Source organism: Athene cunicularia (assembly GCF_003259725.1).
Source record: "Athene cunicularia isolate RWA chromosome 7 unlocalized genomic scaffold, athCun1 chr7_part2, whole genome shotgun sequence".
Lineage (NCBI taxonomy): Eukaryota > Metazoa > Chordata > Aves > Strigiformes > Strigidae > Athene > Athene cunicularia.
The window spans coordinates 2938893-2955991 of NW_020799108.1; the positions used below are offsets into that span (position 1 = coordinate 2938893).

Sequence of the window (17099 nt, forward strand, 5' to 3'; positions counted from 1 at the left end):
ACGGGACCCGGAGCTCGGGCTGGCGCGGTGTGGCGGCGGGGCAGAAGCAGGTCCTGAAATAAGTAAGTTACCGCCTCCCTGTTTGTGCTAATGCTGTTGGAAGACGCATAACTTTGTTTAAGAGAGAGTTTCTTCCCTTGGTTTCCCTGTGTCTGCCTAGCACAGACCTCAGGTGAAGGGGCAGCAGAGGTTTGCCTGAGGTGTTTTTGGAGGAGCGGTTTTAATTGGCCTCTTTTTGTTTATATTTTACCTGTTGCAGTGCAAGAGTGACACTGTCTGGAGAGTTTCTTTGATGCCTTTGACACTTTTATGTACAATAAGAGTGCACGACTGTTGTTTGTTTTTTTTTTTTAATGTACATTTCATGCCTTTTGATTGCTTCTTCATGGAGTTCTCTTGTTAAATGGGGTCGTCTGAAGCTTTTTATGTTCTGGCTGCTGTATGCAGACTGATTCAATAAAACCAAAAAGAAGCATTGGTGTTAAGAGACAGCTAAAGCAGCCTGGTTAGAAATTCATCAAATCAAACATTTCTGTATGTAGCCAGTTGTTTTTACGTTTGTTATAATTTACAGGGTTTTTCAGTGGTAAAATGTTGAAGCTAAAGCTTGTACGGATACAATTTACTTTCTTAACCCAACAGTTTAAGATATTTACAGTTGGAAGTATCTTAACTAGAACTTCGCAGGCTTTGCACAGACATCTGAAAAATCCGTTGTGGATTTACAGCTGTAGCTTCTATTCTGATAAAGTAAGGGTTGCAGTTAGGCTCTCTGGATTTTGGCAACATAAATAAGACCATCTACATAGCAGATTTCCTTTACATTACTAGCCTGTGGTTTGAGCTTGACTTCAGATGGTAAAAAAGCTGTATATAGTTTGGGTTCAGACTTTTTTCTTTGTCCTGTACGCTAGTGTTCTTAGAGATAAAGAAAATGGCTTTTCCTCTCGTGTCAGCTTTGTATGCAAGTATCTCTGATGTTTTTCTGTAAGTTACTAAGAAAGTTGTACCTAACAGGCCCCCTCCTCCAGTGAGAAGATCTAGTCCATTGAATGTCCTTGAACTGTAGAAAGATGAGGAGACTGAGACCTGACTAATTCAGTGTAGTTATTTTCATGGTCCTGTGCCGTTTGACGTTACAGTGCTCCTAGCTCGCTTTAAATGTTTGTGAGTCTGTGTCTCAACCTAGGGGTGTAACTTGCAGATGAGTGGGCTGTCATAGATACTTGTGTGTCGAGGTGCTTTGACCCGATTTTGGGCAGTGGACGGGGACGAATACTTGTGGTGCCCTCTGCTGACTGTTTGACTGCCCCGACAGTGGGGTAGCCTCCTCTTAGGACTCTCCACATTTGTACCTTTACCTTAAGAGTGTGTGTGTGTGTTGCCTGATGAGAAGGTTTATGAGAACACCTGGATTGATTGTTTTTTGCTATTGTGTTGGTTGGGTTTTTTTTTTAAATACTAGTACATGAATTGATACACTATGGGAAGGAGGAGCGAGTCTGGTGTTTTGGTTGGGTGGTTTGTTGTTTGGGGTTTTTTTTGTTTGTTTGTTTGGGGTTTTTTGAGTTGGGATATTAAGATACTTCTTCTGACCATAATTGCTATAACAGCCCTGCTGTTTTATAATGAGCAGTGCATAGTCAGGAAAGAACAAAACAAGTTTAAAGAAAACAAGCAACAAACCACACATCTGTCAAGCCTGATGGTATGCAGCCTCATATAGGAGTATCTTTTCTACATATATGAGAACAGAAGAAGAGAAGGGAAGGAATGATTCTTGTAAAAACAGATTATAAGGGATAAAAAGTAAAAATGGATGATCTGAAACTTCAGGTTTGTTAATCCACAGTTACGTAAATGGTAAGCCAACAACAGATCTAAGAACTGTTAAGTCCTCTAAGTTCTGAGTCAGGATGTGGTACTTTCACTGTGACTGGTGACAGTGATGTGCAAATTATTGTGACCTTTCTGTTTTCCTGCTGTAATGCTAATGATAATACTTAATTGAGTATCTAATGATTAATTTTTAAAAATGCTTTAAATATCCAACCTACTGTGAAATTTCCAGTTAATGTATTGCAATATCCAACTAGTTGATGTAACATAAGCAACATAAAACATTTGCTTTTCTCAGCAGGCTCATGAATGATGCTCAAAATGGATTAATTTCAATTTGGCTAATGTTGAGGAATTTATTTTCTGTTATTGTAAAAGTATACTTAATTTCATGAGTGCTAGCATGCACAACAACAACAGTTTTTAATACATAGGGACTAGGAAGAATGAAGGAACACTTAACATTTATGTAGGAAAGACTGTCAAAACAACTTCCATAATAAAAAAGAAGAATGTCCTGAAGACTTAGAGATGTATCCATTTTATCGACTGATGTGTTTGCAAAGTGGTACAGAAAAATTTACATGCCTTAGGGTATGGAAAACATGCATTATTAATAGTATTTTAAAAGGCTCTCTAACTTCATTGTTGCCAGATGGGATGAGAAGATAAGTATCCTGCACCGCAAATGGCCTCCTGTTTGACCTTTATTGTTAGCTAGTCTGGAGTCAGTTTTGGTGGATGAAGGTTGATGACTCTAAGGTTTGTACTAGAAAGCTGATTTTCTGCTTGCATTCCATAATGTAAAAGGACTCTGTGAAACTCAGAAACCCTTTATTTGGCACCTTAAAGCACATGCTTTAAGCAACTGCATGTTGCTGCAGTCATATTTTAATGAAAAATGGGGGGTTCATTATTGGTTTGCAGGTCTTTTGGGCAATAAATATTACTTTTCCAGCCTGGATAATTATTTTGTTTAGTCTAGGTCTTGTATGGTTTTTATTAGCATACATCTTTCATCTTTATTGTAAAGGCAACTTAGGAAATTAAGTAATTAAATGAATTTGGCAAGGCTATCGCTTAATAACTTAACAGCAGCTAAGCTGTATTCAAAAGTATAGTATTTGACTTTGTTAATTAGATCAGAAATTAGCCAATTCTTTCAAAGCTAACGCATTGTTAAATACAATATTGGGGTAACCTAGTAAAGCAGACATTTATTTTTACAATGCAGCTTCATTTAAGTCTTGATCTATAACTGAAACAATATAGTGCTTCTGAACACATTGGAGCTTGGACTGAAGGATGAGTTTGAGGGTGGGTTTTACTGTGGTTTGTCTTTTTCTTAATTATTTTTTTACTTGCAGATGTTTGACAGAATCAAATCATCTGATGAAGCTTCTGCTTCTTCAGCACAAGGTGAGAAGTTTAAAGTAGATGCTTTCATTGCAGTTATTGTTTTTTAAATGTAATAATAGCAGAAGTATTAGTTCACTTTGTAGCTTCAATTGTGTACTTTGATTTCCTAAATTTCGTTATGGAACTTAAATGGATGGAACAAGTGATTTCTGTATCATCCACAGAGTTTCCATGTAGATGTAATTTTATTGTCCTGTAATAAACTTTTTAAGACATGCTACATTTTATCTTAGTGATCACAGATGTAGCAGTATAAATGTAGATTGCCTAGTCTTGATCCCGGACAAATTGGTAGAAAAATTCCCACCTACCTCAACTGTGAAAGCATAAAGCTTATTTTATGAAGCTCTTAAAGGAACTTTGAGGACAAAAGGATCTCTCGCTCTGCATGCTTTCTTGAACTCACTAAACTTTTTATCTTCCTTTAAAATAATAGTTTTGACAATGCAATGTAAGAGAAATAACTAATTGCAGATAAAACTCTATTCCATCTTTTTGATTTTTTTTTAAATTTTCTATAGGAGTCAAAAGACATGGTGTTGAAGGCTCTCTACAACAGGACAGCACTAGCAGGTAAGTTAGGTAATTATCTGTGTTGGGTTTGTGTGTGTTGTGGCAGGGTTTTGGTAGCAGGGGAGGTGCTACAGGGGTGGCTTCTGTGAGAAGCTTCTCAAAGCTCCCCCGGCTTTGTCAGACCCATCTCTGGCCAAGGCCAAGACAATTAGTGATGGGATGGTGGCTGCGTCTCTGTGATAACCTATGTAAACAGGAGAACCTGGGAGGAGGAGGGCTGAGGGAAATACCTCTGCAAACACCAAAGTCAGTGGATGGAAGGGGGGGCACAGGGAGAGGTGCACTGCAGCCGAGACACCCCCACCCCCCCCCACCCCGTGGCCCATGGCGAGAGGGCGGGCTGTGCCCCCGCAGCCCGTGGAGGACCCCATGCCAGAGCAGGTGCCTGCACCCAAAGAAGGCCGGGACTCAGCGGGAAGCCCCTGCTGTTGTAGTTCGGCCCTGGGAGGATTGCAGCACGTGGGAGGGATTCATGCTGGAGCAGTTCGTGAATTGCTGCAGCCTCTGGGAAGGACTCATGCCAGAGAAGGTTCATGGAGGACTGTCTCCCATGAGAGGGACCCCATGGCGGAGCAGGGAGTGTGAGGAGTCCTCTCTCTGAGGAGGAAAGAGCAGCAGAAACAACTTGAGGGACTGACCACAACCCCCATTCTGTGCCCCCCTGTGCCAATGTGGGGAAGGAGGTAGAGAAATCGGGAGCAAAGCTGAGCCTGGGAAGAAGGGAGGGGTGGGGGGAAGATGTTTTTAAGTTGTGGTTATACTTTGCTGTCCTACTGTGTTAAGTGGTGTTGGTGGTGTTGTTTGAATTAAATGGACGTTCTTTTTCTTCCCCTAATGAGTCTGTCTTTAACCTGTGACCAAAAGGGGAAAGGCATCCCTCCCTGCCCTTATCTTGATTCCCAAGCCTTTTGATTTATTTCTTCTTCCTATTCCTGAGGGGGAAGGAGTGAGTGAGTGAGTGAGTGAGTGGCTGTGTGGTGCTCAATTGCCCTCTGGGCTCAAACCACGACATGATCTAACTGGCAGCTAGCTTATTGCTTATACAAAGTAAAACAGAAGGAATCTGTTTTTCAGCCTTACCTGTCATCTTGTGTAATGTATGTTGTTGATGCAATATAGATCAGTTGTATGGTGGAGGTCCTTTTTATCTTGTACCCACATACCATTAAAAACCGTGCAGAAGATGTATTGTAGTGACCAAAACTAATGTGTGGGTGTCAAGTTTCTTTGTCTTTGGTCTGGGTTTTTAATTTCAAAATACTAAAAACCAGAAGAATATAAATATGACTCTGCCTTTTTCTGGAGAGACAGTTATCTTCAGATTTCAGCCAGCTGAAATTAGCGTTTGTGTTACCTGTGGGTTCAACCTGTTATCCTTTGTTCTGCATTTAAGAAAAATTTTCTTTAGTGAAATTTGCTTGGGAATACCTTAAAATATGTAGTTCTACTTTCCATTACAATTCTGAAATAGAAACGTTTATCTCGGAGGTTTATTCCAGCTCTGTAGTAAGATATTTATTATTTCCATAGTAAGAACATGAATTAAACAACCCGACATGTCTATTATTACCTTCTTCTTTCAGTTCACACACAGGAGAGCAAGAACATACTCAGCCTGGAGTATCCACTGTGCAAAACAGACAAGGATACTGCAACTGCTGCCGTGTACACTACAGCAATCTGGAACAGGTGAGAAGGTTTCTGCATAATTCAGCAACAGCTAGCAAAGAGTACCAAAAGGCTTTATCAGCCAATAAAATGTCAGTCTTTCCACTGAACAACCAGTGCTGAATGAAAAAAATCATCAATTTTGTGAATTGCACAGTGTATGCACTGAGAAGATACTCTTCTTATCTGTTACCTGTTAAAAGATGCTGGTGGAGTGGCATGGCTATTGCAGTCTGCTTTTCTGAAGTGACACGTTCCTGTGTGTTGTATCAGTTTGGTTTATTTCTGTGGCTTTAATCTTGAGATCTGTATATATTGTAAAGGATTAGGGTTATTATGTTGGATATCAAGGCTGAAGACATTTGATTTGAAGACTCTGTCAGTCTCTTGTCCTTTAGACTTCTTACACTAGAAGAGTAAATAGGCTTCTAATTCCTATGTTTATGAAAATTTTTAATTTGACTGAATTATAGGATGTTTACTCATATGAATTCAAGAATATTTTAATAGTAATTTATTTTTTTACATTTAGAGTATTTGTACTAGTTACAAGAGACTTGTGAGCAGTTGTCAGAGCAGCTAATTTAGGTTCCAACTCAGATGTTTCAATACATTTTAGTATTATTTGAGACTCCCTAAGCATGCTTAAAAATTGTACTGAATCAAGGCTTTAAAGTAGAAAAGGCTCAAGACTTTTTATTTAAATATTTTCTAGCAACAGTGTAATGTTTAACCTGGGAAATAGTTTTGAGTAACAGGCAGGGTGTTAACAGTAGTATTAACTAGTCATGTCTTTGATCTTTCATCAGCATGTTTTCAGCTCCCAGCACAGACGTTTTGCCACTTGCTGTAGGAATCGTACGGGTACCAATATCTTGGTGAAGCGTTTCCTGGAAGATGTTTTATGCTACCATCCCCACAGATACCATGACAACAGGTATAATACAGCTGGCTTTTTTTTTTTTTTTTTTAGTATGTGTTGGTAGAATGCATGTGTTATGAGTTCTTATTTCTGTTCATTACTGAGCAGTAAATTTTGCCCGTTTGAGGTGAAACTTTCATTCTGGAGACAATTTAGAAGAGTGCATTTATATAAACACTGTCCCAAGTATGTTGCTTTTGTATTGTCTCTGCACTTTTAAACTTTGTTTCACTGCTTAAGAATTTGATACAACACTATTGATAGCAATTAATTTTGAAGACCTGAAAAAAGAAGGAATATATGGGTCAGTGAGTACAGTGGTAGACTGTACAGTCTGACATGCATTTACAAATCCTTATAATTGAGGCTTTATATATGTTATAGTTCTTATAATTATGGGCTTTATATATATGTGTATAGCAGTATATCTTATGGTATGTTTAGAAAGAGTCCATAATTTTGGTTTGTTGTTTCTCGATGTCAGGTGAATATTTATGTGTTTATCTTTTCATTATCCTTGCAGTTCACACATTCAGTTAATACTTATATGAATTACATTAATTGGCCAATTCATTAATGCTTAGATGTTAGAAAAATGTCCTCTTTATTTACCATGCATATGTTTAAGAGTGGTAAGGGGGTCAGTGTGTGTTTCTCTGTAGATGAAGGGAAATCAGTTAAATCTCATTCCTTGTTTATTATATTCTGCAAGGCAGACAAAGATCCCACTCTGAACCTTGTGCAGTTCATCTTGATACACAACTCTTCTATGGATCTGACAAACAAGTAGAAGGGTGTTTTGTCTGAAGGCAGTCATATTGATAATATCAAGAATGTGACAGAACAAGCTAATAGGCATGTTTATGCCAAATTAGCCCAGGACATGTACACATCACTACAAATAAATAAATTAATCCTGCAATCTTAAATAAACAGTCCTTCTAGTTTAAGAACATTCAGAATTTTTTTGCAATGGAGAAAATACAGCATTCACTCTAAGGCAATGCTTAAATGAAAAAAAAACCTTCTTGAGGTGTCACTAATACACGGTTATTCTTTTGGAGAATTAAATCTACTGACTTGGTAAAACAAGTTACCCGTGTTCCTCTAAGTTGTGGGAAGAAGGAATGGAATGAGAAATATAATGTACAAAATCTAGATGAAGGTGGAGGGAGAAGAGGGAGGAGTAATCCCATATCTAGACAGTTTGGAGATTTTAAAAAAGCAAAGATGAAAGTGTGAATAGATTTATGTTGTGATCCTGCTCTGAAAAATGACTGAAAAAAAAGTCACGTTCTTAACTGACATCTGAGATAAGTATTGGATTCTCTTTGTTCTTACATAAAAACACTTAGATTGATACCAGCTTCACTCAGTTCTTAAATGCCTGTTTTTACTGTTTAGTTGAATTCACACAAGGGATCTTCAGAGTGTCATTTAAAAGGATTATAGAAATATTTGTGAGACTTGATTTGTTTTGTAGAACCAGTATACCTAGTAGTGATGTGGAAAAAGGAAAAAAAATCATCAGAGCTTTGCTTTATACTGAATTTCAAAGAATATTGGTGGTCTAGCTCTCTGCCCAGTAAAACACCCCACAAACCAAGTCATTCCTTCCTCCAGACTCTTGGTGTAGAAGTTTTTTATGTAAAGAAATAATGTTGAGCATTCAAGAGAGTAAATCTTCACTCTGCTTTTGGAGGTAATTTGTAGCAAAACTGTCAGAGGTTCCTAACTGTGTAGAACTATAATTCTGTTCCCTCCACCTCAGAGACATCTGCTTATAAATAAGTTTTGAAAACTGCATATAAACTGTTAAGTGAGCTAGAAGCCTAGGAATTAGCTATAGTTGTCCATACCAAAATCCATTTAGTCCTATATTTAGTCTTCCAGCAGCCTCCAGATGCCAAGCGTTCCACGCAAAGATGGAAGAACTCTGAATAAAGTGAAAAGATTATTTCTACTGCCTTTGGCCTTCGCTTTAGGTCTAATTTGGATCTGTAAGATTTTTGAAGTTTGAACAAAGGTGCTTTATCTCAGAGCTTAGGTGGACAAGAATGCAACTTTTCCTTTTGAGGAACTTCGATGGTGGCTAGATCTTAGTCTTCCAGCTATTTTATTCTATTTTAATTGTTCCTTGAGCTAACTTGCCAGGTACATCTCTAATAGCTTTTTGATGCTATGAAACTTTTTGTATTGCCACCTGTAACTTGATTATGGTCTAAATGTTAGCAATATTTTTCCCACCCTCATCTTTTTGTAACTGTAATTATTTATAATAGAAAAGTTTTCCTGTGGCATTTTTTTTCTTCAGACTTTCAGCCTGTGATTGTATTCCATATGCATTACCAGGAATAAAATCAATTATGGTTTTTTGGTCTGTGGCAGGTATCAGTTAAACATTTTTTACAGTAAGGAGGAAAAATATAATTTGGCATCTCAATTATGTCAGGTTTTTGTTGTTTCCTTGAACAAAGACAGCCATGTCTTCTACAAGATTCCCACTTCTGGTATGCATGAGCCATGACAGCTACAAATTTAGTTTCACTTAGTGTATTACTACAATATGTAAGGTATATGAATTCACACGTTCTTCACTCCTACACACACACTCTTTCCTCACACACCGTTTTAAAAGATACAGGAACATGTGTACATGCTGTACATCTTGTACATGCTTTTGAACACTGTAAAATTACAAGTTGGATAGGCATGGTGGCCTTTATCTTCTAACTTCTGGAAAGTAAACAAAGGTGAAATTTTGCAACATAAATTTTTGAGGGTTTAGTACTTGGATTGAAGAAGAACCTGGACTCAACTCTACCTGTGGAGCCATAACTAGTGAGTCTGTAATAACAAACATCTTGTTTTGGGGTATGTGTTAATACTGCTTGCACCATTAGTTCAAATCAAATATTTGCAGTCAATATTTGATATGTACATGTTGCATTTAGCGTGAGAAGAAATTTGGTAAGACATAAATCCCCTTGCATTCTAGCCGGTCCTCAGAGATTAGAGGGGCTAGGGGTGGCTGGACTTATCTTTTAATAGGTATGCCAATTGGAGCCATAACTATAGGTCTGACCCGGATGCCCAAACAGCCTGTGTGCTGTAGGTCTGGTTGTGTTCAAAAGAAGCTGTCAGATTCATGAATAGTGTGGATTAGTGACTGTCACTATAGGTCTGACCCAGCCCAAACAGCCCATATACTGGAAGTCTGGCTGCATTCAAGAGAAGCAGTCAGATTCATGAATAGTAGGGTTTATTTTCATGCAACATCTACAGATTCTTTAAGATTGCCTACGACAAATGCACAAACTGCAGGTTGGCTCTATAAGCACTACACAAAACAAAAACAATCACACACACACACACACACACACACACAGAGTTCCTGGGTATACACTTGGTGTAGCCAAGGAAGTCTTAACAAAAGGTGTTCCTTCTGGGGGGTGGGTGAGAGCACAAACCAGTCCATCTGTCCCTCCATTTTGGTGTCAGATTATCGTCCCTCCAAGTTAGGTACAAACTCGGGGTACTATTTATCTTAGTAGGTGTGGTGAGTGGGTGGGACTGTAGTCAAATCATTATTCTATCATTAATACATCATTAGTTTCATGGTGCCAAGGGGTATGGCTGTTTTTTGTGGGAAGAAGTGGGAGGATGGGAAACAAGGTTGACTTAGTACGATGGTTGCAGCTGGTTTGTGTGGGAAAGAAGGGAAGAAGAGGCACAGTGTTGTCAGGCTGCTACAAAAAAATATTTTGATGGAACCAAGCAGAACAGGAGATAAATCTGTCCTTGAAGTGAAAGAATGGGACTGTGCAGCCTGCACCCTGCTTTGTGTTCCTCCTTGGCACCACATCAAACACCAATCACTGGACCTCTGTCTGGTCCTGTATTTATTCTGGGCACTCTGTGTCAAGGAAAATGTATACTTTGCAAGTTTCTTACTGTTTTGCTCTTTTGCCTTCCTCACGCTTCTGACACCCAGTTTTCCAATACCTAATTTCCAATACCTAACAGGATATCACTTCAGTGAATGAAGAGTACTATGCTAATAGCCAAAGTAAAACATAAGTTACTTCATTATGAATAGCATGCAGTGCTTTATCACTTTTTATGTAGACAGTGTGAATTTTATTATGAGTTGCAGTGACAGGAGGGGGCTTGGATGTTCAGTATATTCATGTGACTGTCCTTGCGTTTCCTTGGAAGGCTTTTTTTTTTTGTTTGGTACATGCTGTGTCAGTCCCTGCACTGTGAAATAACTTGTAAAACTCGATCTTCTTACAACTTTCATTTCCATGCAATATTTCCATGCATTAAAAAGTTGTTTCGTTTATGTTAGTGACTGTTAGTGACTCTGTAGTTCTTCTCACGTGATGTCAGTAAATAGGGTTTTCAGAACTCATGCTACTTAGTATGCTATGAAGCAGTCTGGGAGCTGTTAGTAATTATTTTGAGAGGCCATGGAGAATGTGTGATGTTTCACAAGGACTGGGGAAGAAGCAAATGTAGCTCTTGTCAGTTATCAGTAGGGCAGAGAGAGGATCTGCTTCAAGAGTCCTTTGCTTAAATGACAGTATTTCCATGAGAACTGAATAACCAAACTGTTCATGAGAATCTACAAGACAGTGATGAGTAGTGATTACTGCTGATTTAGTCGAGAAAAATCACATCAGGCCATCGTAATTTTTCTTCTTTGACAAGATAACAGATCTTGTGAATGGAAGAGAATCATACATCTTGATGCTATCTGTCAAGATCATGCCATCTCAAAAGCCCAGCTTTTGGCTGTTCTTGTATGACGTTCATAAGTAAGCTAAGGAAAATATGATTGAAGATTAAATGGTGATGAAATGAATGTGTAGCTGGCTGGAAATCTGTTTTCTTAATTGTTAGTGGCTCAGAGAGAGAGAACAAAATCTAATGGTGGATCACAAGCCTTATCACTGAGCCCTATCCTGAGGTTTGAAGTAGATGTTTTCAAGTATGAATTATTGGGGGGGCAGTGGTGGCAGAGAAGTTTTGTTTTGGGGGTGATCCTATGAACCTTGATTTTCCTGGACTAAATCTTGATAGCTCTGTAGAGTTCAAATGTCAGTTTTAAATATTGGGTTTTTTTAAACATTGGCCAAACCTATAATTTATTTTGAACTATAAAACAGTTCCAAGCTGAGAATTCTTTTGTCTGTCGTCTCTTGGTAAAAGGCTGAGACTTATCTATATTCAGATAAGTTCTCCTGTGATTGTTTTTAATTGTGAAGGAGTTAGTTAGAAATACTTGCTACAAGTTTGCTTGGTATCAGCTGGCTTTATTAATAAATAATCTCTGAGACTTTCAAGGACTTCTGCACATGTTGACTGTTAAGCATTGCTAATTCTGTTGGCTTCTGACTGATTTTTAACTTTCAATAAATGTGGAAGCTGAATGTTTATAACTAAGGAAATTACTGTACAACAAAATTTATTCATAATACTTTTGTTACCAGATGAATGCACTGTAAGCAGTTCATGGTTGTCTGCCATATATCAAAGCAAGCACCTATTTGAGTCTCACAAGGTCTGGTTATAACTTTCAAATGAAACATAAAATTTTCTTTTCAGTTATATTTACTTTTATAAAAATTATTTTTATTGGATTTGCCCAGCTGTTAGACATTGGAGCCTTGTGGGTTCCTGTGTTGCATAAGAGAAATAGTCCCTATCTGTCTGGTCTGTTAATTCTGCAAGACATAAACACTTGTATTTGAGGCAGTCCTAAAGACAGATCTGCCAGTTACAGAATATATAAAAACCTGCTGTTGTCACAGTGAGGCTGAACAATCATAACTTGGCTTCTTATAGAAGTGAGTCAGAAGCTGTGTTATGTCTATGAAAAACAGTAAGCATGGAATTCCTTGGCAACAAGGGCAGAGTTCCTATCAGGCAACCATGTTTTGTAGGGAAAGGAGCATTTATACTCAATGATATTTTTATACTGTGCCATATTGTAACATTCCATTTCTCCACAAAAACTCAAAATTAATGATAGTTTTACCAGTAAAATAACCTCTTTACAAGCTCACAAATTCAAAAAGGAAATGTCTTGAATTTTATTACTTTGCTGTATTTATAAAATGGTTTGCCCATTCTTAATGGGTTGGGTGCATGAGGAGGGTAACTGACTAGTGCCCATGTTGTTATCTTTAGTTTTGTGGAACATTCTCCTTCCTCTCTGCATGGAATATCTGTACTAAAGTAGCAGAGCTGGTAACTTGAGTTGGTTTATTAAGTGTGATGCACTATAGGTAGCTAGGTAGTTACTTTCTGTTTTGTTTTTTTAAATACTATTGTTTGAAAAATCTCAAGCATATTTACAGTATTTACATATGGTGTTTTTTTCCCTCCCCTGTAGACCAACCTATGATGACATGCCACTTCCCATCACTTCAGAGGCTGCTAGGGTTGCTTGCCTGTCCCCAGAAGAGATGGAGAGACAGAGAAACAGAGACAGACAGGAGATTTCCAGCAAAGATCAGGAGTCCGTTGGAGGACTACGCTCTTCTGCTCCATGCCTGTCTCATGAGGGCACAAAGAGAACTTCTGTAACACAAACATTTACTCAGAAACTAGGAAGAAGGCAGGAACGTGTTACAAAAATATCCCAGCAGCCTATGGGTATTTGTAGCAATGAGAAATGGGATACCCTGAAAGATGTTCAAGTTGCAAATCATAGCCATGAAGGCCAGTTTACAGCTGTGAGCAGATGTGATAAAACAGGAATGGAGGTATGCAATAGTGATGTGTTAGTGAAGCGGTGCTTGAATCCTGCTCCGGCACTGGTTCATTCAAAACACCCTTCAGTTTCTCATCAGAACCCTATGTACAGCCACAGCAATTCTTTATGTATTACCTCAGGTCAATCTCTCTCAAAACGAGATGGTTTACAAACTCAGGATGAGACTTTGGTGTCTGATTTCCATCTCAGGGATACTGTGGGTATCAGCAGCTCCCTAGATCTTGGGACATCCCCACAATTAGCAGGATGCAAAACCATGAAGATGAACAGAGGTGATGAAAGTTCAGTGGGTGAAACTACTGAAGATGTTACTCTGAAATACTGCTGTGGAACTACATCTGAAGAAGTTTATTTCAAAGAGGAGAATAATCCCTATTTAAGTGTTTCATCACTTCTGGACCATACTCAGTTAGAAGGTTCTGAAATGAGTTTTGACTGTGATGCACCTGTTCAGGCAGGAACAGACTTACCCAAGGCAGCTATGAATGATATAGAATTCCTAAAAGAGGTCCAAATAAATTTGCAAGATAAAAACTATGGAACACAGCTGTCTTCTGTCTTAAAAAGTGAATCAGTAGAGAAAATAGAAGCAGTGAAACAGGATGTCATAGTTCATGCTGAAGAACCAGTTCTTCCAGCTCTGCCTCATGTGCCTCCTTCTTTTGTGGGAAAGACTTGGTCTCAAATAATGTATGAAGATGATATAAAAATTGAAGAACTAGTGCGTGATTTCAGGGAAGGTCGTTTTCGCTGCTACTTTGACAGTGAATCCTCAGCCAACTGTACAGGGAAGACCATGAAGAAAAAAAAGCAGAAGGATGAAAAAACCAGTATTGTTGAGGGTAATAAAACAGAAGGTGCATCAGTTAAAGCATTGCAAGAATTTAATGATGCTTTAAGTGGTGTTTCTGATTTTGATAACCCATCTCTAGCCTCAGATACACTATGCAATCCACAGACTCCTAAAATGCCGAGGAAGAGGACGTGGCGCCTGGCTTCAAGATGCCAGGTGGTTAAAGTCAGCCATGGCACCCAAACAAGTCTATTGAACTACCCTGTAGCAAAAAGAAAAATGTCTATTAGGGAATCTGAGCCAGCTGATCAGAAAGCAAGCACCCTGTGGCCAGAGAATGAAAAAACGCCAAACATGAAAACTAGACTATGTGCCCTTAAACTTCCGGAGTCTTATAGCAAGATTATGAGTCCTATACAGCCCAAGACAGTGGTCTATGTACTTTCGTGCCCAGAGATAAAACAGTGTAAAGGTAAACCTGTAGATATTCCCCAAATGAGGAAAACTCGTAACTCCACAGATAGCAAGGACTCTGTAAGGTATAAATACAAACAGTGTTCTTTTAAGTATTACGACCCACTGACAAATCGAATTCTGAAAACACCTCCAAACAGTACAGTTGGAGAAAAGGCCAAAAAGCCCTCCCATGTTCGACAGCTTTTCAGAAGTCTCAGCTTTGATGCAAACATGAAACTAGCTGATGCACAGAGAGAAAGCACACCATCAAAGTCACTCAGTAGGTCGGGCTTCTATAGTTCATCTTCAGCATCTTTCCTGCCAGATCCAGGTAAAGGAAATGATGCAGCCTCAAGTCAAAAGTCAGATGGATCTTCTCTTTCCACAGAAAGAACAGATTCTCTGGTATCTGATCACTCTGAGAATTCTCTTAAACACCTGATTATTTCACCTTTGAACTCTCACCAGTCTGTGGTCGAAGGAGATGGTAGGTTAACTCCATTTAACTGTAGAGTTACCAAAACTCCTTTGACCTCCATCAGGAGTGAGCGGTTAGGGAGGGAGAATCCAAAGGCAATATGGAAGAGAAAAGAAGGCACTAATAAAGAACCAGTTTTTTCCAGTAAGGCTGCAGGACCTGTGTCTGTCAGATGTACTGTTGGGAGGAGAGGAAACAGAGTAACCACAGGCAAACAAACTTCCAGAACTAAAAAACAGCAGAAAGAGGGGATGAGAAGGAAACTCCATCTTTGTGCCCAGAAATCATCTGCTTTCTCAATCCATAGATGCCAGACAAGGAAAACTACAGTGGGAAAGCACCTTAAGAAAGAAAAGCCTGATGCTAAAAAATTAAAGGTGAGGAGGAAACCAAAAAGAACCTTTCTGAACTCAACAGTTGTCACAGGGATTCCTGAAAAGAGGCAGAAAGTCACATCAGAATCTTTTCCCAAGAAGCCAGAGTGAGCTGCTTCCAAAGTCAGGAACTGGGAAGTGGAGATTGGGGTCACCCTAGCACTGTGAACCAACCCTCTAGAAGAACTTCTGCTGTACCATTACTTCGAAACTGTCTTGTTCTACCAGGTGAGAGCTAGCTACCGAAAGAACTTTTTTGGTTTTTTACAGCCGGCTTCTGGAAAAAGATTGAGGAAAAGGAAAGGGAACAAAAGGAGGTCGTAGACGAAGCAGTTTGAAGTGCTAGAGCTGCAGAAAGTGCAAAGCCAGTTTAATGTGAAACAAGTACAACTGTAAACTCAGCTCTTGTTCCTGGAATATGGGGACATAATGTATTGCACTGTTCTACTGTGTAAAGCTGCAGAAGTTGTGCATTTGTGTTAAAAAGCACTTAGAATCAAATTTACTAGACTTCACCTTTACAACGGAAAAATGAGCTTGAATAGTATCATATTGTTTTTATGGTATTATTAGTGCGTAATAGTGCACTATAATAAGGTAAATTAGAAGCTGTATTAATTAATTGTGCCTATTCTCATATTTTTTCCACATAATTCTAAAGTGCAAAAAATCACTCAGTTGTTATGCTAGAAATTAAATGAAGATACATAAATCTGGGCTGAATTCTGTGTATGTATTTTGTGCTTGTGTATATGCACACCTCCTTCAACACATAAATATACTTGCCTATGGAGTGGCATTAAAATCAATACAGTATGATACAATTCAGATCAATTCAGTGCTTTCTGCAAATGAAATATAATTGTACATATTTTTATATTGACTTTTTGTCTTGAAACCGTGTCCAAAGCAGTTATTTTGGGCAAAAAGACACTGTGGGCTCTCATCAAGCAATAATGGACCACGCTGGTAAGGAAATATATGTCTCTAGGGCACTGTTCAAATTGTGGTAGCTAAAGCCAAATCTCAAATTCCAAAAGAGATATAGGCTTACGGTTTTGTTTTGGTTTTGTTTTTCTTTTTAGATAGCTTATTGATTAAGCTTATATGTGAATTTCACATTCCTTAGTTGGGGGGTGAAAGAGTTATGATACAAACAAATAGCAGTGAGTTGTTCTAGTATTTCAACCTTAAATTTGAGTTTCTGTGCTTTTTCAATTTGGTGTACTGTTGGTTACATTTTTATGTACTATAAAAACTTTCATTTTAAACTTTCAGTTAAGTATTTAAATTAAAGCGGCATCCAAATACAGTCTGACAGATTTTTGAATTTTTTTTTAATTTATTTTGGTTTTGAAATAAAAGTTTATTTCTGTGGATGAATTTTCCTGTAGTTGTCAGTATATACAGAATCTTAGGATCATATTGCAAGTCACTGGAAAATGAAGGGTTATATGAGTTCTTATAGCCCTCTTGACTAATTGTGCCTGTATAATATTTTGTCTGATATAAAACTGATTTTTTTAAAGCAAAGTTTTAAAGGAATGGTTTTTATAGAAAGGCTAATTTTTAGATAAAGCAAGAGAAGATTTTTAAATAAAGTTTGTTTTAAAGCAAATCTTTAAAGTAACTCTCTATAGATATAAGTCCCATTCTAACATATTTTTATGATACAAGAATGTTTTCCTACCTAACTTCTTCGTCCTACTTTTCACAGTATTGTACACATGAAGAGCATGGATTTTGTGTGTTAATAAAGTTTAATGCAGATTGTTCTTTAAGATCACTAGCGC

The 17099-nt window shown here is 38.2% G+C and overlaps 1 protein-coding gene across 3 annotated transcripts; it reads left to right on the forward strand.

Annotated features, from left to right (window-relative positions):
- The first annotated feature begins 1386 nt into the window (after positions 1-1386).
- Positions 1387-15831, forward strand: ZDBF2 (zinc finger DBF-type containing 2). 3 transcript variants are annotated; one of them, XM_026853270.1, is made up of 7 exons: positions 1387-1863; positions 2495-2601; positions 3207-3258; positions 3780-3831; positions 5415-5520; positions 6309-6436; positions 12822-15831. In XM_026853270.1, exons 2-7 carry the CDS (start codon positions 2581-2583, stop codon positions 15415-15417), a joined length of 2955 nt encoding a protein of 984 aa, XP_026709071.1. In that variant the 5' UTR covers positions 1387-1863; positions 2495-2580; the 3' UTR covers positions 15418-15831. The 3 variants fall into 3 exon arrangements, with proteins under 3 accessions (XP_026709071.1, XP_026709072.1, XP_026709073.1); XM_026853271.1 differs by having other exon boundaries at positions 1387-1708; XM_026853272.1 differs by lacking the exons at positions 1387-1863; positions 2495-2601; positions 3207-3258; ... (1 more) ...; positions 5415-5520; positions 6309-6436 and adding an exon at positions 9228-9295.
- Positions 15832-17099: the final 1268 nt, after the last annotated feature.

Coding starts and splice junctions, on each gene's coding strand:
- ZDBF2 (XM_026853270.1), top strand. CDS start 2,581: ATGAAGGTTGATGACTCTAAG. Junction 2,602..3,206: donor TGAAGGTTGATGACTCTAAG/GTTTGTACTAGA, acceptor TTTTACTTGCAG/ATGTTTGACAGAATCAAATC. Junction 6,437..12,821: donor CACAGATACCATGACAACAG/GTATAATACAGC, acceptor CCTCCCCTGTAG/ACCAACCTATGATGACATGC.